Source organism: Rutilus rutilus (genome assembly GCF_951802725.1).
Source record: "Rutilus rutilus genome assembly, chromosome: 7".
In the NCBI taxonomy this organism is placed as follows: Eukaryota; Metazoa; Chordata; class Actinopteri; order Cypriniformes; family Leuciscidae; genus Rutilus; species Rutilus rutilus.
In genome coordinates this window covers 36634527-36649916 of record NC_140221.1, presented here as the reverse complement: position 1 = coordinate 36649916, position 15390 = coordinate 36634527, and the positions used below count along the sequence as shown (strand labels likewise).

Below are 15390 nucleotides of genomic sequence, written 5' to 3'. Positions count from 1 at the left end.
CATATAAAAACAATGCTGTTTATTTTATATAATAATAATAAAATAATAGCCTAATAATTATTATTGTTTATTATTATTATTATTATTATTGATGTTGTTGTCTAAAATGTAAGTTGTATAAAAGCAATATCACCCTCAAAATTGTGCTGTGATAACCTGCACTTTGTTTGACAAGGATATCTAGGGAATGGAAGCTAGCACTTGATTCAAACAGACAGTTATCGGCCTATAATTTCATCTCAAGAGGCCTCTCTGTGCATTATATAAACCTATTATAAGAGCCCCTGTGCAATATAGTACATGTAATTGCAGTAATTACAGCGTAAACACATCATACAAGTACACTTTAAAAGTGTAAACTGCCCTTTAGCTCAGCTAAAGTGTAATGTGGTAACTAACAGCTGGGTCATGGGCACAAATACACATTGCTCAACTTTAATGGTTGTGAGAGATCAAGACAGTGAGGCTCAGTAACTGTGGTTTATACATGTTAAACACTCAAGATTGAACCTGCAATCATTGATAACAACCCAGATCATAATATAATATAATCAGACACCTGTATTAGGGATGTGCACAAGTAATCAACTAGTTGAGTACTCGTTCTGCACAGACTATTTCAAATGAATGCTGTTGTTGTTCACTTTCTATAAAAAAAAAAAAAAAAGAATTATTGTATCACATTATCCACAAAATATTAAGCAGGACATCTATTGTCAACATTGATAATAATGAGAAATGTTTCTTGAGCAGCAAATCAGCATATTAGAATGATTTCTGAAGGATCATGTGACACTGAAGACTGGAGTAATGATGCTGAAAAAATGCAGCTTTGCCATCACAGGAATAAATTACACTTTAAAATATACATTTAAAAAAAGTTATTTTAAATTGTAATAATATTTCACAATATTACAGGTTTAACTGTTTTGAATCAAATAAAAGCAGACTTAAAACATGTCTTATAATATAATTATTTAGATGAAAAAAATTTAAATACATACTATGTTTACACACTCATTTATCTATCTATCTATCTGTCTATCTATCTATCTATCTATCTATCTATCTATCTATCTATCTATGTTATGTTTTTGAAATGTATACGTACGTACGCACGCACGCACGCACGCACGCACGCACGCACACTCAACTATACATTGTCAAATGTCACACATCTAAAAGAAACCTGAGCTTTGGTGTCAATAGTGGCAGTTTATGTATCGTCTCTTTAAACTTTTACCACTTTTATCAATTACCAGGCTAGGCTTTACAGTAACTGCTATGCCACATCCACCACGCTAACAATACCATGGCACAAGCACTGGGTAAAATAAAATAAAACACAAGAGAGACTGCCCAAATGAATGTGTTACACACACCCACAGGATGTACACAGGGAAGTCAGCATGAATTGCATACTATATGGGCTGCACCACAGAGGTGATAATGCTCAGGACTAACACCTTTAACTACATACAGCAAACCCTGGTAACTAGCACACAACCACACACTCACACACTGTGGAAAGGGATCTGTAGAGGATAGCCAAAAAATTGCCTGCAGAAAGGCTGTGTCTGTGTTTGAGCAGGTGTGTGTGTATGAGAAGGAAGAGAGACAATGCATGATGAAAGGACAGAGATAGATCAGTGGAAAAAGACACATCTAAACAAAACACACAACAACAACACTCTAGAACTGTTCTAGAGTGTTGAACAAAGGCACTTTATATAGTTCACATAAAGCACCTGAACTACACACAACAGCATACAGTTAATTTCCTCAAACAATGTTAGTGTGCAGTTCTGTCTTGCCACCTTTTTAGGCTAAATGCCACATTTCACCCTAGAGTGTGTGCTGGAAAAAGAGCAAGATCTGTGTGTTGCATTGTGGAAGATGGCATTTCAAATAGCATCTCCAAATGCAAAACAAACTAACAGTGAACGTGTATGTGGTGGTGCCGGGTGCAACAAAGCTAGGGCCAGTGAGAGAGAAGAAAGGGAAGAAGAGAGGAAAACATTAAGAAAAGTATTCTTACCTGGCATCTGCTTCACTGTAGTACTCTCTGGCTACAATGTCCTCAAACAGTTCACCTCCAGTCACCCTAAAACACAGGAAACAAGTTCACCCTGGCTATTTGCTAATTCAAACAGAATTCCTGTTCTAGTGCAAGTCTCTTCCTCAAGCTCAGTTTCCATGGAGACGAGAATCCAACGCAAAAATTCTCAGGAAAGATGGCATGATTTTGGGGAGGCATTGAATGTTTTTGATTATAGCCCTTCTGATATCACTGCACGTTTAATATATAAAGATTAAAGATTTAAAACTTTATAATGCATAATAATTAAGAATGCACCGATGTATTGGCCGATACCGATAAAAGCTATTATTTTCACTATCGTCATCGGCCGATTGCATAACAACAGCCGAAGATCAGGGCCGATTATTACATATCAATCAAAACTGTGCAACTGACTGTAACTCATAGTGTCAAAGTTAACAGGATGATAACTGTTAAAAAATATGTCAAAGTAGAATCTATTTGACCCTATAAATCACCTGTAGTTCCCTGGTGGTTTTCCCCTACACCTAACGTTTTTTGTAGTGCATCTCCTATCCAGTATTCAAAAGAGCTTTGTGCTTTGTTACTTTGATAAGAAACAAAGTCTCAGCTTTCAAATTCTGTCCATTTTATCACAAAATTCAAACAAAAAATGGTGTTTGATCCTCTTAAATGTGATGTGACAGATCACTGTGCGCCTCAGTTCAAACTTCTAGCTGCAGAGCGGAGTGCAAGTCTTTTTTTCAACTTCAATACAATAATGCATGAACATCAAAAAGGTATGTTGAAAGATAAAATTTAACTTACCGAATTGAATCATGTCTCGTAATCGCTCAATCAGTGTTTCAACAGCAGAAAGACGTCAATTAAACAGTTTGTGAACAATGTCACTTAAAGGGATACTCCACTTTTTTTGGAAATAGGCTCATTTTACAACTCCCCCAGAGTTAAACAGTTGAGTTTTACCGTTTTCAAATCCATTCAGCCAATCTCCGGGTCTGGCAGTACCACTTTTAGCATAGCTTAGCATAGATCATTGAATCGGACAGGACCATTAGCATCTCTCTCAAAAAATGACCAAAGAGTTTCGATATTTTTCCTATTTAAAACTTGACTCTTCTGTAGTTACATCGTGTACTAAGACCGACGGAAAATGTAAAGTTGCGATTTTCTAGGCTGATATGGCTAGGAACTATACTTTCATTCCTGCGTAATAATCAAGAAAATCGCACCTTTACATTTTCCGCCGGTCTTAGTACACGATGTAACTACAGAAGAATCAAGTTTTAAATAGGAAAAATATCTAAACTCTTTGGTCATTTTTTTGAGAGAGATGCTAATGGTCCTGTCCAATTCAATGATCTATGCAGAGTCTAAATGAAGTTCCGGGTATGACATTTTCGAGGTAGTACTTTTTTTTAAAGTTTAGGAACTTTTGGGGGTTGGACTTGGGCGATGAACATGCTGATTGGTTGAGGTCATGCAGCATTTTATTTCAAACACCATTTTTAAAAGTCTTGCTGTGCATGCAGTAAGAGTTGTTTGCTATTCGAATCAACAATGGAGTTTAAAAAATACAACCACTGGACCGACGACGAGGTTCAAGCTTTATTAAGCGGAGGACGAAATCCAGGAACTGGAAAGTCGCGCACAGTCCTACGTCACTGGACTAATTTGTCTATCCTTCACAGTACTTTAGACCGCGATGGAAACGCAGACAGCAACAGGTCTGGTGGGAAAAAAATTCCCTGGGACAAATTGCTCCAGGTAATTTCGGCTTAAGTTTAAGGTAAAAAAACTAAAATGAAATTAAATCAAAACTGAAATAAACACAATGAACATATGAACATAAATACAAAAGCTAATTAAAAATATTATAACAGTATATACTGTAAATAATACTGAAATGACACTGCAGAACATGTCATACTGAATGTACAACTTTATGTTTCTTTTAGGAGTTTGACAGCCACTAGTTACTATCCACTTTCATCAGAACAGCAGAAACTGCTCTTTGGAAGCTCCTACTTACGATTTTGAAAAAATCATAATTAAAATGTAATGTACATTCAAGCAATTCTGGTCATAAAATGAATGTGTTTGCCAATTTTAACAGCTTCCTATGATCAATAACAATTTGTGGGGTGCATGTGTGCTCATCTCATAAATACGATCCAACGTTCCAACGTGACTTAAAGGCATAAGTACTCCTTTTGCATTCATACAGTGTCGTGAGCGTGAGCAGATGATGACAGTATTTTTTATTTTTGCGTGAATTATCCTTTTAACAGAATAAAAGGCTTCAGAGGCACATAGCATATGAGGGATGACTCATTTTAAGATGCGCTGTTCCTCACGTCAAAGCTCATTTGATGACGGGAAACGGAGGAATTTTCTGACAGGAAGTATACTGACACTTACAAATCAAACAGTAGGTAGTGGAAGCCCTCCTCTGATATACTGTCATGCAGACGAACTAAAACAGAAGAAGAGAAAGGAAATGAGGTTTATGTGGCTGTAGGGAAATAAATCACACAACATCCACCTATATAATATACTTTTTTTTTTATTATAACTGGTGAGGGTAAAAAGCTCACCGATATTGGAGTGTTTCAGCAGGCGACAGATTCGAGCTTCTCGTTCGAGCTTCTGATGGTCTGAGGGTCAAAGACAAAAGCACACAGGAAGTGTTGAGCAGAAATGATAAAACACTGAACAGTGTGATATTAGCTGTAAAGAAACAGCCCAGTAAGGATGCACTAATAGTGAAATGCTGGAAGATACTGATAAGCCTTATTTTATTCTTATTTCTATGTCATAGCTGCATATACTAAAATATAAAAAAGACAATTTTATTTTGTGTAAAAAATAAAATAAATAAATTCCTAAATTCACTTTTACATTTTTTTATTTAGTTTTAAACAGATATTTATTTTGAGATCTGTCAAATCTAACCTAAATATAAAAATAAGCAAAAATCAATAAATGCACAATATCTGTCAAAACATATCCAATACTGACTAATACAATAATAAAAACTACTACATAGTCCATAATTGACATGGTACCAATATACAGTGCATCCTTACCCAAGAGCAATTCACATACTGGGAAATATTGGGAATCATTTGAATAAAACCATGTTCAAAATAAACAAAACTTCAAAACTGTCACAGTGGTCATAGCTCCATAGATATAGAATATAGTTACAGGCCATGTTTCCATTGGAAATGACATCATCACATCCCTGATATGCCATCATGTTTTTTTAATTACAACATTATTATTTCCTGTGTCGGGTGTTGAGCATTTGGCGCAAAAACATGAGAGCTGGCAGCAGTCACAAACAATAAGCTTGTCACGGTTGGGCTAAATCAATGTCCCAGATCTCATGCAGTCTTGATAAAAAGATAAGTGCGGCCCAGTAATGAGATTGGCTAGATAGAAACTCAACACAATGTTTTACTTCAGAATGTCCAGATTACATTTAAGGTTCAGACAGTGAATGTGAAAGCCCTGAACTAATATCTAATCTATATTTCTCCTGATCAGTCACCTAAGCCTGAGGAGCTCAACCATCTATGCGTCTATATCTATGTGACATATCTATATGTAAATCTACAAACCTCTCGATATAAGCCCTAGTTATTGAAGAGCGCTCAACTGGCCCATCTGGACACAGAACGCACTGCCTAGGATAATGGTTACAATAATGAGGACGCTAATGATGATGATGTGCTACTGAAAAAGGGGAATAAATGCTCCATGCTTGAGAAATCAACAGAAACAGCACTAAAACTCCATCAAGCCCCAGATGGATAAGGGCAATGTAAAACGTATGTCTTAAGTGTATGATTCATGCTTTAAAAGGCCATCTAATGTCTCACCAAAATGATAGCAGCATAAAATGCCTCAAGACGCATCAGTGAAATTTAACCCAACAGCAACACATGTAATTAAAAATCAGCTTTCCCTAATGACAGACATGGCTGAAGGAGACATCAACAATTTAAATCGTTAAATGTTAAATGTCTAGTATCTGTATATTGTGCAACACTAACTGGTGGGATAATTTGGAACCTTGCAAAATTGCAACGCTGGGCATTAAGGTTTGCAAAAAGTGAAAGTTTTGAATTCACAACATAATTCAACCAGTAAGGATATAGTCATGAGCACTACATGAAAAATTCCACTATTTAACCATTCAAATACTATAATAAACAATCATATTAACGTATACATTTTTAAAATATGTTTAATTTTAATACCACTTAATTTAAAAATATACATTTAATATAATATATAATAGTTCAGAAAATCTAGGTTGGATATACGGTGGTCCCAAACATTATCTGGACAATTATGAATTGTGTCTTATGGATGTCATTGCAAGATTGCACGAAATATCAAACCAAGTGGCAAATAAATGGCTTTTCCCAGAACTAATTTCATTTTATTGAAACATTTTTCTGGTGACTTCTCCATTTGACAACCACAAATATCTATTATACACACATTCACATATTATGTAGATACAAATATCAATCTATTCTGCTAAAAATAAATAAATAAATGAAAAATGAAAAATTTGCCTGTGCCATCTTTAAGATAAATGACACTTGGATTGATCCTTTGTTATGTAATGCAAAAACATTCATCCGTTTTTAAGTGCACCTTAATTGTCAAAATATAAAAAAAATTGCGGAGGCCACTGTATGATGTATAAACAAAAATTGTCATCTAACCTTTATCTGACATTCATTCCAACTGACACTCGAGGTCACACAGTTGAGTTTCATATGAAGAGCCAATTAACCTAGAAGTTTTATTTTCCATTTGATCACGTTCCACCTTTATATACTGTTCAATATTTTATTGTCCCTATTCTCAGCCTTGCCATATTTTATGATTTAATGGCTTGGCACTGCCTCGTCCTACTCATACTAACCCCTATCACAGAGATGGGCTACTATATTGGCTATTAGCCGGGTCTGGAATCCCACCCCCTTTGTCTGTCGCTGATGTGCGTTGACCTTAAGCTCAGCTGCTGGGCATACTCGGAGTTATACACATACTCATGAAGCTGTCGCAACACTAGAACGCCAGCAAGCACCAAACACTGTCAACCCAGCTACGGAGATCCGCTCTAGCTAATGAGTTCCCTCCAACTAAAATGGTCTGTATCAAATTTAAATAAAAACTTCACATCACTACACACTTCATTTCTGAGACCAAGTATCTATACTTCAAGGTGAAAGTAATGTCTTGCTAGTTAAACATTTTGGTGGTTTGGCGGTTTATGTATGTGCAAAACTAGATATTTTCAAAATGTAGTCAAAGAAATTTGTCTCAAAGTTGGCATGAAATGGAAATTCATCTATTTTCTAAATGCATGTTATTGATCTTACTGTGAACAATTGATCTGCCTCCATCCAATCAACAACTGACGGATTGAACCAAGTCACCGCCCTACATTTTTTTACTTTTCGACAATTCGTTTCACTCGGGTGTACGTCACAAAAGATCTGCCGCAACATTGAGACTTTAAGGAAGCTTGATTTGACATGTTTCTCACGTCTACAAAAGATGTGTTCCTTAATGCTATTGACAATAGTCTCAAAAAACAACATGATTGCAACATGATTTACACGATTACGGCCATCTGAATGTGTGTGGATATAGCTGTGATACTTTAAAGGGAAAGAATTTAAAAACGCTACTATTGCGTCTAACTTAGAGACAATTGTACAGTGCAAAGTGCGTAAAATGTACAAGTAAAGAACGACATGCTAAAAATACAAAAACTACTTTCGAAAAATCTAGATAAACTAATAGGCTAGTTCGTCGCTGGACGACTAGACCGTTATTATAACGCAATGGGTCTTACTTCAAATCACATCTCATGAACATATTTGTGCATTTTGCAAGGGTCATGACCATCTCTCTGGATCAGATGAGAGTCTCGTGCTCCAGGCATGTAACTATGCTTGTTCTCTCCCTCTCTTATGCACGCGCACACACATACACACACAGCTGCCAAGTGCCAAAGGTGCCTTCACTGTCAGCCCTCTCTTTATGTGTCTTTCTCTCCAAGTCATTCATGATGATTCCTTCACTCTCTCTCCCACTCATTCTCTTTCTGTATATCTAGGTCACATTTCCTCTCTCATGCCCATCCTCCTTCTAACCCCCTTGACGGATCATATTGTTTCTCTCTCCTCAGATTAACTCTCAGCCTAAAGACAGTCGCTCCTAATCTACATGACCCACCGCAGCGCCATCTTTTGTCAAATACATGTCAAATCGAACACTGTGAACATTTATCATCCTTTACTTGCTTTTTGTGGCAATATGCTACAATAACACAAATCTACAATAAAAGAAAAGGGCTAGGTTGACCTGTCAACATTGAAAATAAGAAGAAATAATAAGAAAAGCACACCAAATCAATATATTAGAATAGAATTAAAACAGTGATTTTAAATTAGAATAATATTTCACAATTTTACTGTATTTTTGACCAAATAAATTCAATTGGTGAGACTAAAATCTTACCAACCCCAAACTTTTTAAAGTTAGTGTATATAAAAATACACACACACACACACACACACACACACACACACACACAAAATTAGGTTTGTTGTTTATTATTTTTATGATTTTGTGGTAAAATATGACCTGGTTTTATGATGTTTTTTAAGTGTTAACATCAAGAAAGATAACACACTTCAAATACTAATCCTAAACCATATTAACCAAGATGTCTTTCCTTCAAAAAAATCAAATAAATAAAAAAATCAATTCTACATTCCCAACCTTGATGTGATTTCCTCTAACCACACAATCAGACAGCAATGTGTTTCTCCACACGAGCTGTATTTAGAAGGTTGTTGGGCCTATTTTAAAATGGTTTTCAGCGTCTGTGGAATCAAATACATGTCAAGTGCTTGTTCTCCACATTACACATTCTCACCACAATGACCACACAGCCAATGGAGGACACGATGAGGATGACACTTTGGCAAAGCAACTGCTGGCTTCAAGTTTCAGAAGGGAGGACAGAAGGGCGTAAAAAGATTTACACCCCTCAGTCAAAGGCGGGATGTCGTAAAAACTGAATCTCTTTCTGTCATCTCACTGGTGTAGTTTCTCTCTCATTGACATGGTGTTTGAATATACCTTTGGCAATGACAGTAACCATGGAAGGAGATTTAATTTAAATATAGTTATCAGCATGCTGTAGAATTTTAAATGTCCGTTGAATGTACTAGGATTGTATTTCTGAGCGTTTACAATTTGGTACTGACCAGGTTTTTTGGACATGGTAGCATGATATCTTTCGAAATATGCTTATGTCAATACTGCAGTACATTCAAATATGAATTATTCAGTACAATAGTGTATATCATATCAAAGTACCATGGGTCTCATTCACCAATATCTTGCTAAGAATTTTCTTAACTTTGTACTTAATAAACTTCCATAGAAAAGTCTACGTCGGATTCACGCCATGTTCTTAAACAACAGAATTGTTTGCACCTGTGTTCTTAGGATTGCTGAATCCCACGTCTTCGTAATTGAAAGCGCGTGCCAGTTGTTCCTAATTAGCATAAGAAAACGCCCCGCAAATTCCCATATAAGGACATGACACTTCAGGGCTGTGTGCAAGAAAAGTTGGAGAATGTCCAAAAGTGCACAGACGGTGGTGGTCCACCGATCACCAAACGAAAAAAGAACTTAAATAATTCTGAAATAGAAATTCTACTGCAACAGGTTAATGCCAAACGAGGCATAATATTTGATTTAATCAGCTTAATTGCTGATGTAAATTGCAGTGTTAGTGTTTCTTTGCATACTTATGATCATTTACCAAATGATCAGAAATACAGTACAGTAAAATACTATCATTGTAAACGACTGTAGAATTAAATAAAATGCAGTAACCAATTATTTGGAGCAAACTGTCATCACTCAAATGTGCGTAAGAGTGGTCTTGAGTGTGCGTAGATTTTGTTCTTGGCTAAGAACAAATCCAAGAAAAGAAAACATTAGTGAATGTCAGAGTCAAGTGTGTAAGTGGGGTTTAAGAACACATTTCTTCGTAAGAACGTTTGGTGAATGAGGCCCCATGTTACTACAAAATAATGTCATCACTGCATATGGTCAAAGTCCCTTTAAGATGCTTAAGTGTTATTCTATGGTCTTTGATATGGTGCTGCCACAAGTAGGCATTACAATTGGAAATACATCATCTATTTTCTAAATGTATCTCAATAATCATATTGTGAACAATTCATTCTCGCACATTTTTTTATTCCAAATATATCTCGTACTTTTAAGCAAAATGTCAAGGATAGAAATTGATGGATGGAACCAATTTTTTCTTTTTCGATAATCTGTTTCTCTTGGATGTTTGTCACAATGACATTTTGCTACTTCCATTATATTGTGACTTTAAATTACCATGTTTTACATGTTCACACTTAGGGTTGCAAAAAACTTTCATATATATATAGATATATATATAGTCACAATATAATATATACATATATATATATATATATATATATTTGTATCTGATACAGTTTGTATAAATTATCCCAAATTTCCAATTAATTCTCGTAAATTCCCATAATTCCCATTAAGTTTCCAACTTGGAATATTTCCAAAATTCCCCTTATCTTCCCATGGAAAGTTTCTGAAAAATTAGTGGAAATATTCCGCCCCTTTGCAACCCTATCCACACTATATATTAGTTGTAAAATTGTTCCTAAAATTAAAACCCATGTGTTGCATTCCGCCATCATACCCATCTGTTAAGAAAAACATTCAATATGTTTCAGAAAATTTGTAGGGATCGACTCACCTCTCGCGGAGAGTTTTTTGGTGTTGATGATTTTGGCGGCATATTCTTGGCCTGTGCTCAACTTCACACATCGTCGCACCACTGAAAAAGCTCCCCTGGGGGAAAAAAACATAATTGAGAATTTAAGTATAAGGTTCTGACAGTACAATAGCAGAACTGCTGTAATAATGCTACGTGTTGACAGTGAAGTTTCTGCTGTATAAAAATTAAAAGGCAAAACATCAAAGACCGCCTCAAACCCTGGCAGCTTGTTTGGTGTTTGTTTTTACCCTTTCAGGAGGGATTAAACAGAAGCAAAGAGAGTCAAATAATGGCCCTCCATGTTAAACACAGCAGATTATTTATTTATCATAAATGTCCTTACATCACACTGTCGAACTCTTTTGAAGGCTGACGTCACTAAAACGAGAGCTAATTCTGGCAGCCTGTATTAATAAAATATACTCGCCTGGGTTTGTGTTCTATGAATAAAATATAGTACAGTAGGTTTGTCTTGATAAGTTCTCACAACTTATGCAGAGTCAGAAAATCATAACGGTGAGAAAAAAGTCCGGGCCTTAAAAAAACATCTACATTTACGCAATAACGCAAACTGATGTGATGTAGCTGAGGTGTGCATGTCATCACACTCAACTTATGCTATTATGGCAATGTTTATCATACATGGGTCGTGATGAAATACAAATAGTAGGTCTGAATGATTTGGGGAACAAAATCGAATTGCAATTTTTCAAAAAAAAATTGTGATTGCAATTTTAAATAACAATAATGACGACAAGAACAACAACAATAATAATACCACTACTACTTATAATAATAAATAATACATTTTTAATATTTATATTACAATAGTAATATTTCTTATTTTGTTTAATATTTTCAGTCAGTAATAATAATAATTTTATTATTATTATTATTATTACAAATTAAAAAAGTATTAAATTAATAATATTAATTAAAAATATTAATGAAACTTATATTTCACTGTAAACTTAAATCTAGTATTTAAGAAAAATACTAATAGTAACTAACAGTAATTAACTAACTAACAGTACTAACACTTAATATTTCTTTTCAAGTGTTAAACCATAAATTTTTTTATTTTGGTGGAAAACCTCAGATGGTTGGTTGGTGCATGATGCGTTCCCAAATACACGTTTAGTGACCCAAACAAACAGCGCTTACAGAGATGAGTTTGTGTGGAGCAGCATTTAATGTTTACTTGTCTTGAAAACACCGGATCATGAGCTGTTCACATGTAAACGAACACAGTGCTCTGAAACGTGGAGCACATATTTAATTCAATAGCAGCCTTTGGAATTGAATAATCACAGTATTGACCCTTACTTTATTTTCTCAATATCTCTCTGGTCTTTGCGTGAATAATGCATCGGTGGCATAAAAAAAAATACTTAAGTCATCAGATATCTTTTCTTTTTTAAATTTCAAAACCAGTGCCAATCATGTCAGGGGTCGTCTCTAGGCAGAATTTAACATGCCACAGTTATCATTAAAGTGCTCTTCAATGGAACCTGTTTTTGTCAGGCCAGTTCAAGCCCTTAGTGATTTATAAGGGCTGTATGTGTGTTTGTGTGGGGTTTTTTTGGTGGGGGGGGATTACTGCATTACTGGGATGACTGGAGCTACTGGGTAAAAAAAGAGAGGCAAACACACAGGTCACAAGCGATTCTGTACTACAATGTGCTGTCAGAGATCATGTTCAACGATCTGCATATTTCCGCTGGTTTGAGCAGAAAATTGCAATTTGTTTTCTGCTAAACTTCAGGCCTGAGGGGTGACAAGACCCTCATCAAATGCTCCTGCCCCTTCAGATCTGTGAAAGCATCACTACGTCTCATACGTTCCTTTTTTCTTCTTGTCTCACCATTCACTCATTGTTCATGCAATACCGATTCCCAGAGGGGATTTACATTACCTCTAAATTCAATCCCATATCTGAAACTGTGAAATTCAAAAGTCGACAAACGGGTAGTTTAAACTAAAGAGATGGTCAAAACTGGGCTGTTGTGCTCTTACACACACATAAAGCACCCGCTGTCCAAACTCAGATTAAAGCAACTATTTCTGCACATAAACAATATGCGTCTCTTGCTAAACCGGCCTATTTTGACGCCATTTAGTCATAAATAATAATATGTGGATCTGAAAGAGACCATCATAGTAGTGATGGAAAGTCTTTTTCTTTTTCTTAGGCCAGATAGAATCGTTATTTTAAACCGGTTCTTTGAAATTCCAAAGTGGATTAATTTATTACATGTGCAAAAACATTTCAACAAAGACATATCTTACCACATATTGGTCTTTAGTATGTTCTTCTATTTAAATGTTTTATGAATAACGGTATTACATTAATCTATTTAGTTGTTAGTTTGATGCAGCCCATGACCATTGACCTCATAACATAGCTCATAAAAGCAATTTAAAAACAAAACAAAATATAATTTGAATTTTCAGTATACAATCTTAAAATTCGAATTTAAAGGGATAGTTCACCCAAAAATGTAAATTCTGTCATTAATTAGTCACCCTCACTTTCGTTCATCTTTGGAACACAAATGTTTTTGATACCTAGACAGCTGACGCTTCAAAAAGTTCATAAAGAGATTCTAAAACTAATCCGTATGAATTGAGCGGTTTAGCCCAAATTATCTTTAGAGACTCGATCGCTTTATATGATGAATAGTTTTAATTTAGGCTTGTATTCACATATAAACATTGATCAGAACATAAACAGAAGCTCAACAAAACATGCTTGACGCGCGAGAACAAACTTCATTGGTTCTTGTGGAAGCTTCTCAATGCGAGAATGAACCTCATTGGCTCTCACATGTCAAGCAAACAGTGTTTGCCATAACTGATGTGTGTGATTATAAATGTTTATATGTGAATAAAAGCCTAAATTCAGTCTATTCATCATATAAAGCGCTCATGTCTCTTCACTTTAGGGTGAGCTATTCCTTTAATTAGTCATCTTGGCTAAAAATGCTTGAATAAAATGTCACTTTCGAATCTGCTTCTGCATGTATTGGTAAACATACAGCCAAGTCGTAAAAATATTTCCAGAATGTTTTATTTGTTGATATTTTTGCTAGCCAGTTAATGATGTAAAGTGATGGTTCACTCGAATTGCCGATATTCGAGTTACTTTGAGAACGTCTCGGATTCAATCAGATTCGTGAACAAAATAGTTGACTGGTTTTCTGAACCGACTCAACCGATTCCTTGAGAAGCAACGATTAGTTCACAGCATATAGTACAGATAAAACATCATGTTAATTAAGTAACTTAGACATGTCAAATACAACCCAGCGCAAACAGACATAATGTAGGCTACGTGCATTTTTACTTTTACATTTGAACATGAAAAATCAGCTTGTGCGGCTACTGCACTAACTTAATCAACATTTCTTGTTTTGAACTCATATTAAAGGGTCTGAGTGGTGGTCAGGTCCGCGGATCTTGGCAGGACTTGCTTGTATCTATCTCCTCCCTCTGACAGCACGTTTATCGGGGCACCACCACGCCTCGAGTCTGCTGTCGGTTTGCTCTCCCAGCCTCAAAAATATCACCATGCAATCTTCGTGCAGGACACTTCCACACATGCACAATCTTTGACCGCGTGATACTCACTTGCCCAGCTCCTCGTACAGCTGATATTCATCCGTGAAGCGCGTACATGTAGTCGTGGCCATGTCTTCCCGTCACGGACTCGGACACGCTTTAAGAATTAAAAATGTCCTAGATTAGGCGAGCTGGAGCGTCCGGGATATTCACCTCGATATTGCGCTCAAAAAAAAGCCTGATATGTCTTGAAATGACAGGTTAATGGTGTGTAGGGTAGCGTGTATGCTGACAGCGGGAGATGGGTCTGTCTGCGGACTGCAAGAGAGGGGCAGGAAGTGGGCGTAACTTGAAGTTGTCTAAATCACACAGAACCACACGATATGTCAAACTCAAAACGAGATGTTGTAGGCAAGATGCCAGCTCGTTTAGAGACAACGGTAAGAATATTTTCCCGAGATAACCGTGTAAATCGAAGTGTATAAGTCATATTGCCGCTTTTTACACTGCAGCAAGAGCAGAGCAAAGCGTTTGGAACTTTGAGCTCGTCAATCTGTGTCTCTGAGTGTCCCACAGATGCCGGCAGCACAACACTGTAGTAGATCGCCCTGCTGGAGTGGTCACTCACTTTCCATTATTAAAATGTAAATGCATGGCTAAGATGTCACCTAATAGATGTAAATGCATAGATGTCGCCTAATGTATTGTTTTCTATACCAGTTTACGACTGTTTCCTATTTATTTTTTGTGCAGCTGTGGTGCTTTTGAGTGACGATTCCTCATTTTGTACTTTAACCCTCATTGTGTTGCCTTTCAATTAAAAGATTTTGTTATGGGTGTGCTTGTTGTTCATTTGTCTCAAAGGTATCATAAGATT

At 36.0% G+C, this 15390-nt stretch overlaps 1 protein-coding gene across 24 annotated transcripts in view; it reads right to left on the bottom strand.

Moving 5' to 3' along the window:
- The window catches only part of camk2b1 (calcium/calmodulin-dependent protein kinase (CaM kinase) II beta 1), a 64202-nt gene extending 49301 nt beyond the window's left edge, over positions 1 to 14901 (bottom strand). For all 24 annotated transcript variants that reach the window (XM_084413030.1, XM_084413025.1, XM_084413032.1 and 21 more), the window contains exons 1-5: positions 14583 to 14901; positions 10932 to 11026; positions 4660 to 4719; positions 4484 to 4538; positions 2039 to 2104 (exon numbers count right to left, since the gene is read on the bottom strand). In XM_084413030.1, coding sequence (XP_084269156.1) covers positions 2039 to 2104; positions 4484 to 4538; positions 4660 to 4719; positions 10932 to 11026; positions 14583 to 14644 — 338 coding nt within the window. In that variant the 5' untranslated portion in view covers positions 14645 to 14901. The remainder of the gene's footprint in view (positions 1 to 2038; positions 2105 to 4483; positions 4539 to 4659; positions 4720 to 10931; positions 11027 to 14582) is intronic.
- Between the last annotated feature and the right edge of the window lie 489 nt (positions 14902 to 15390).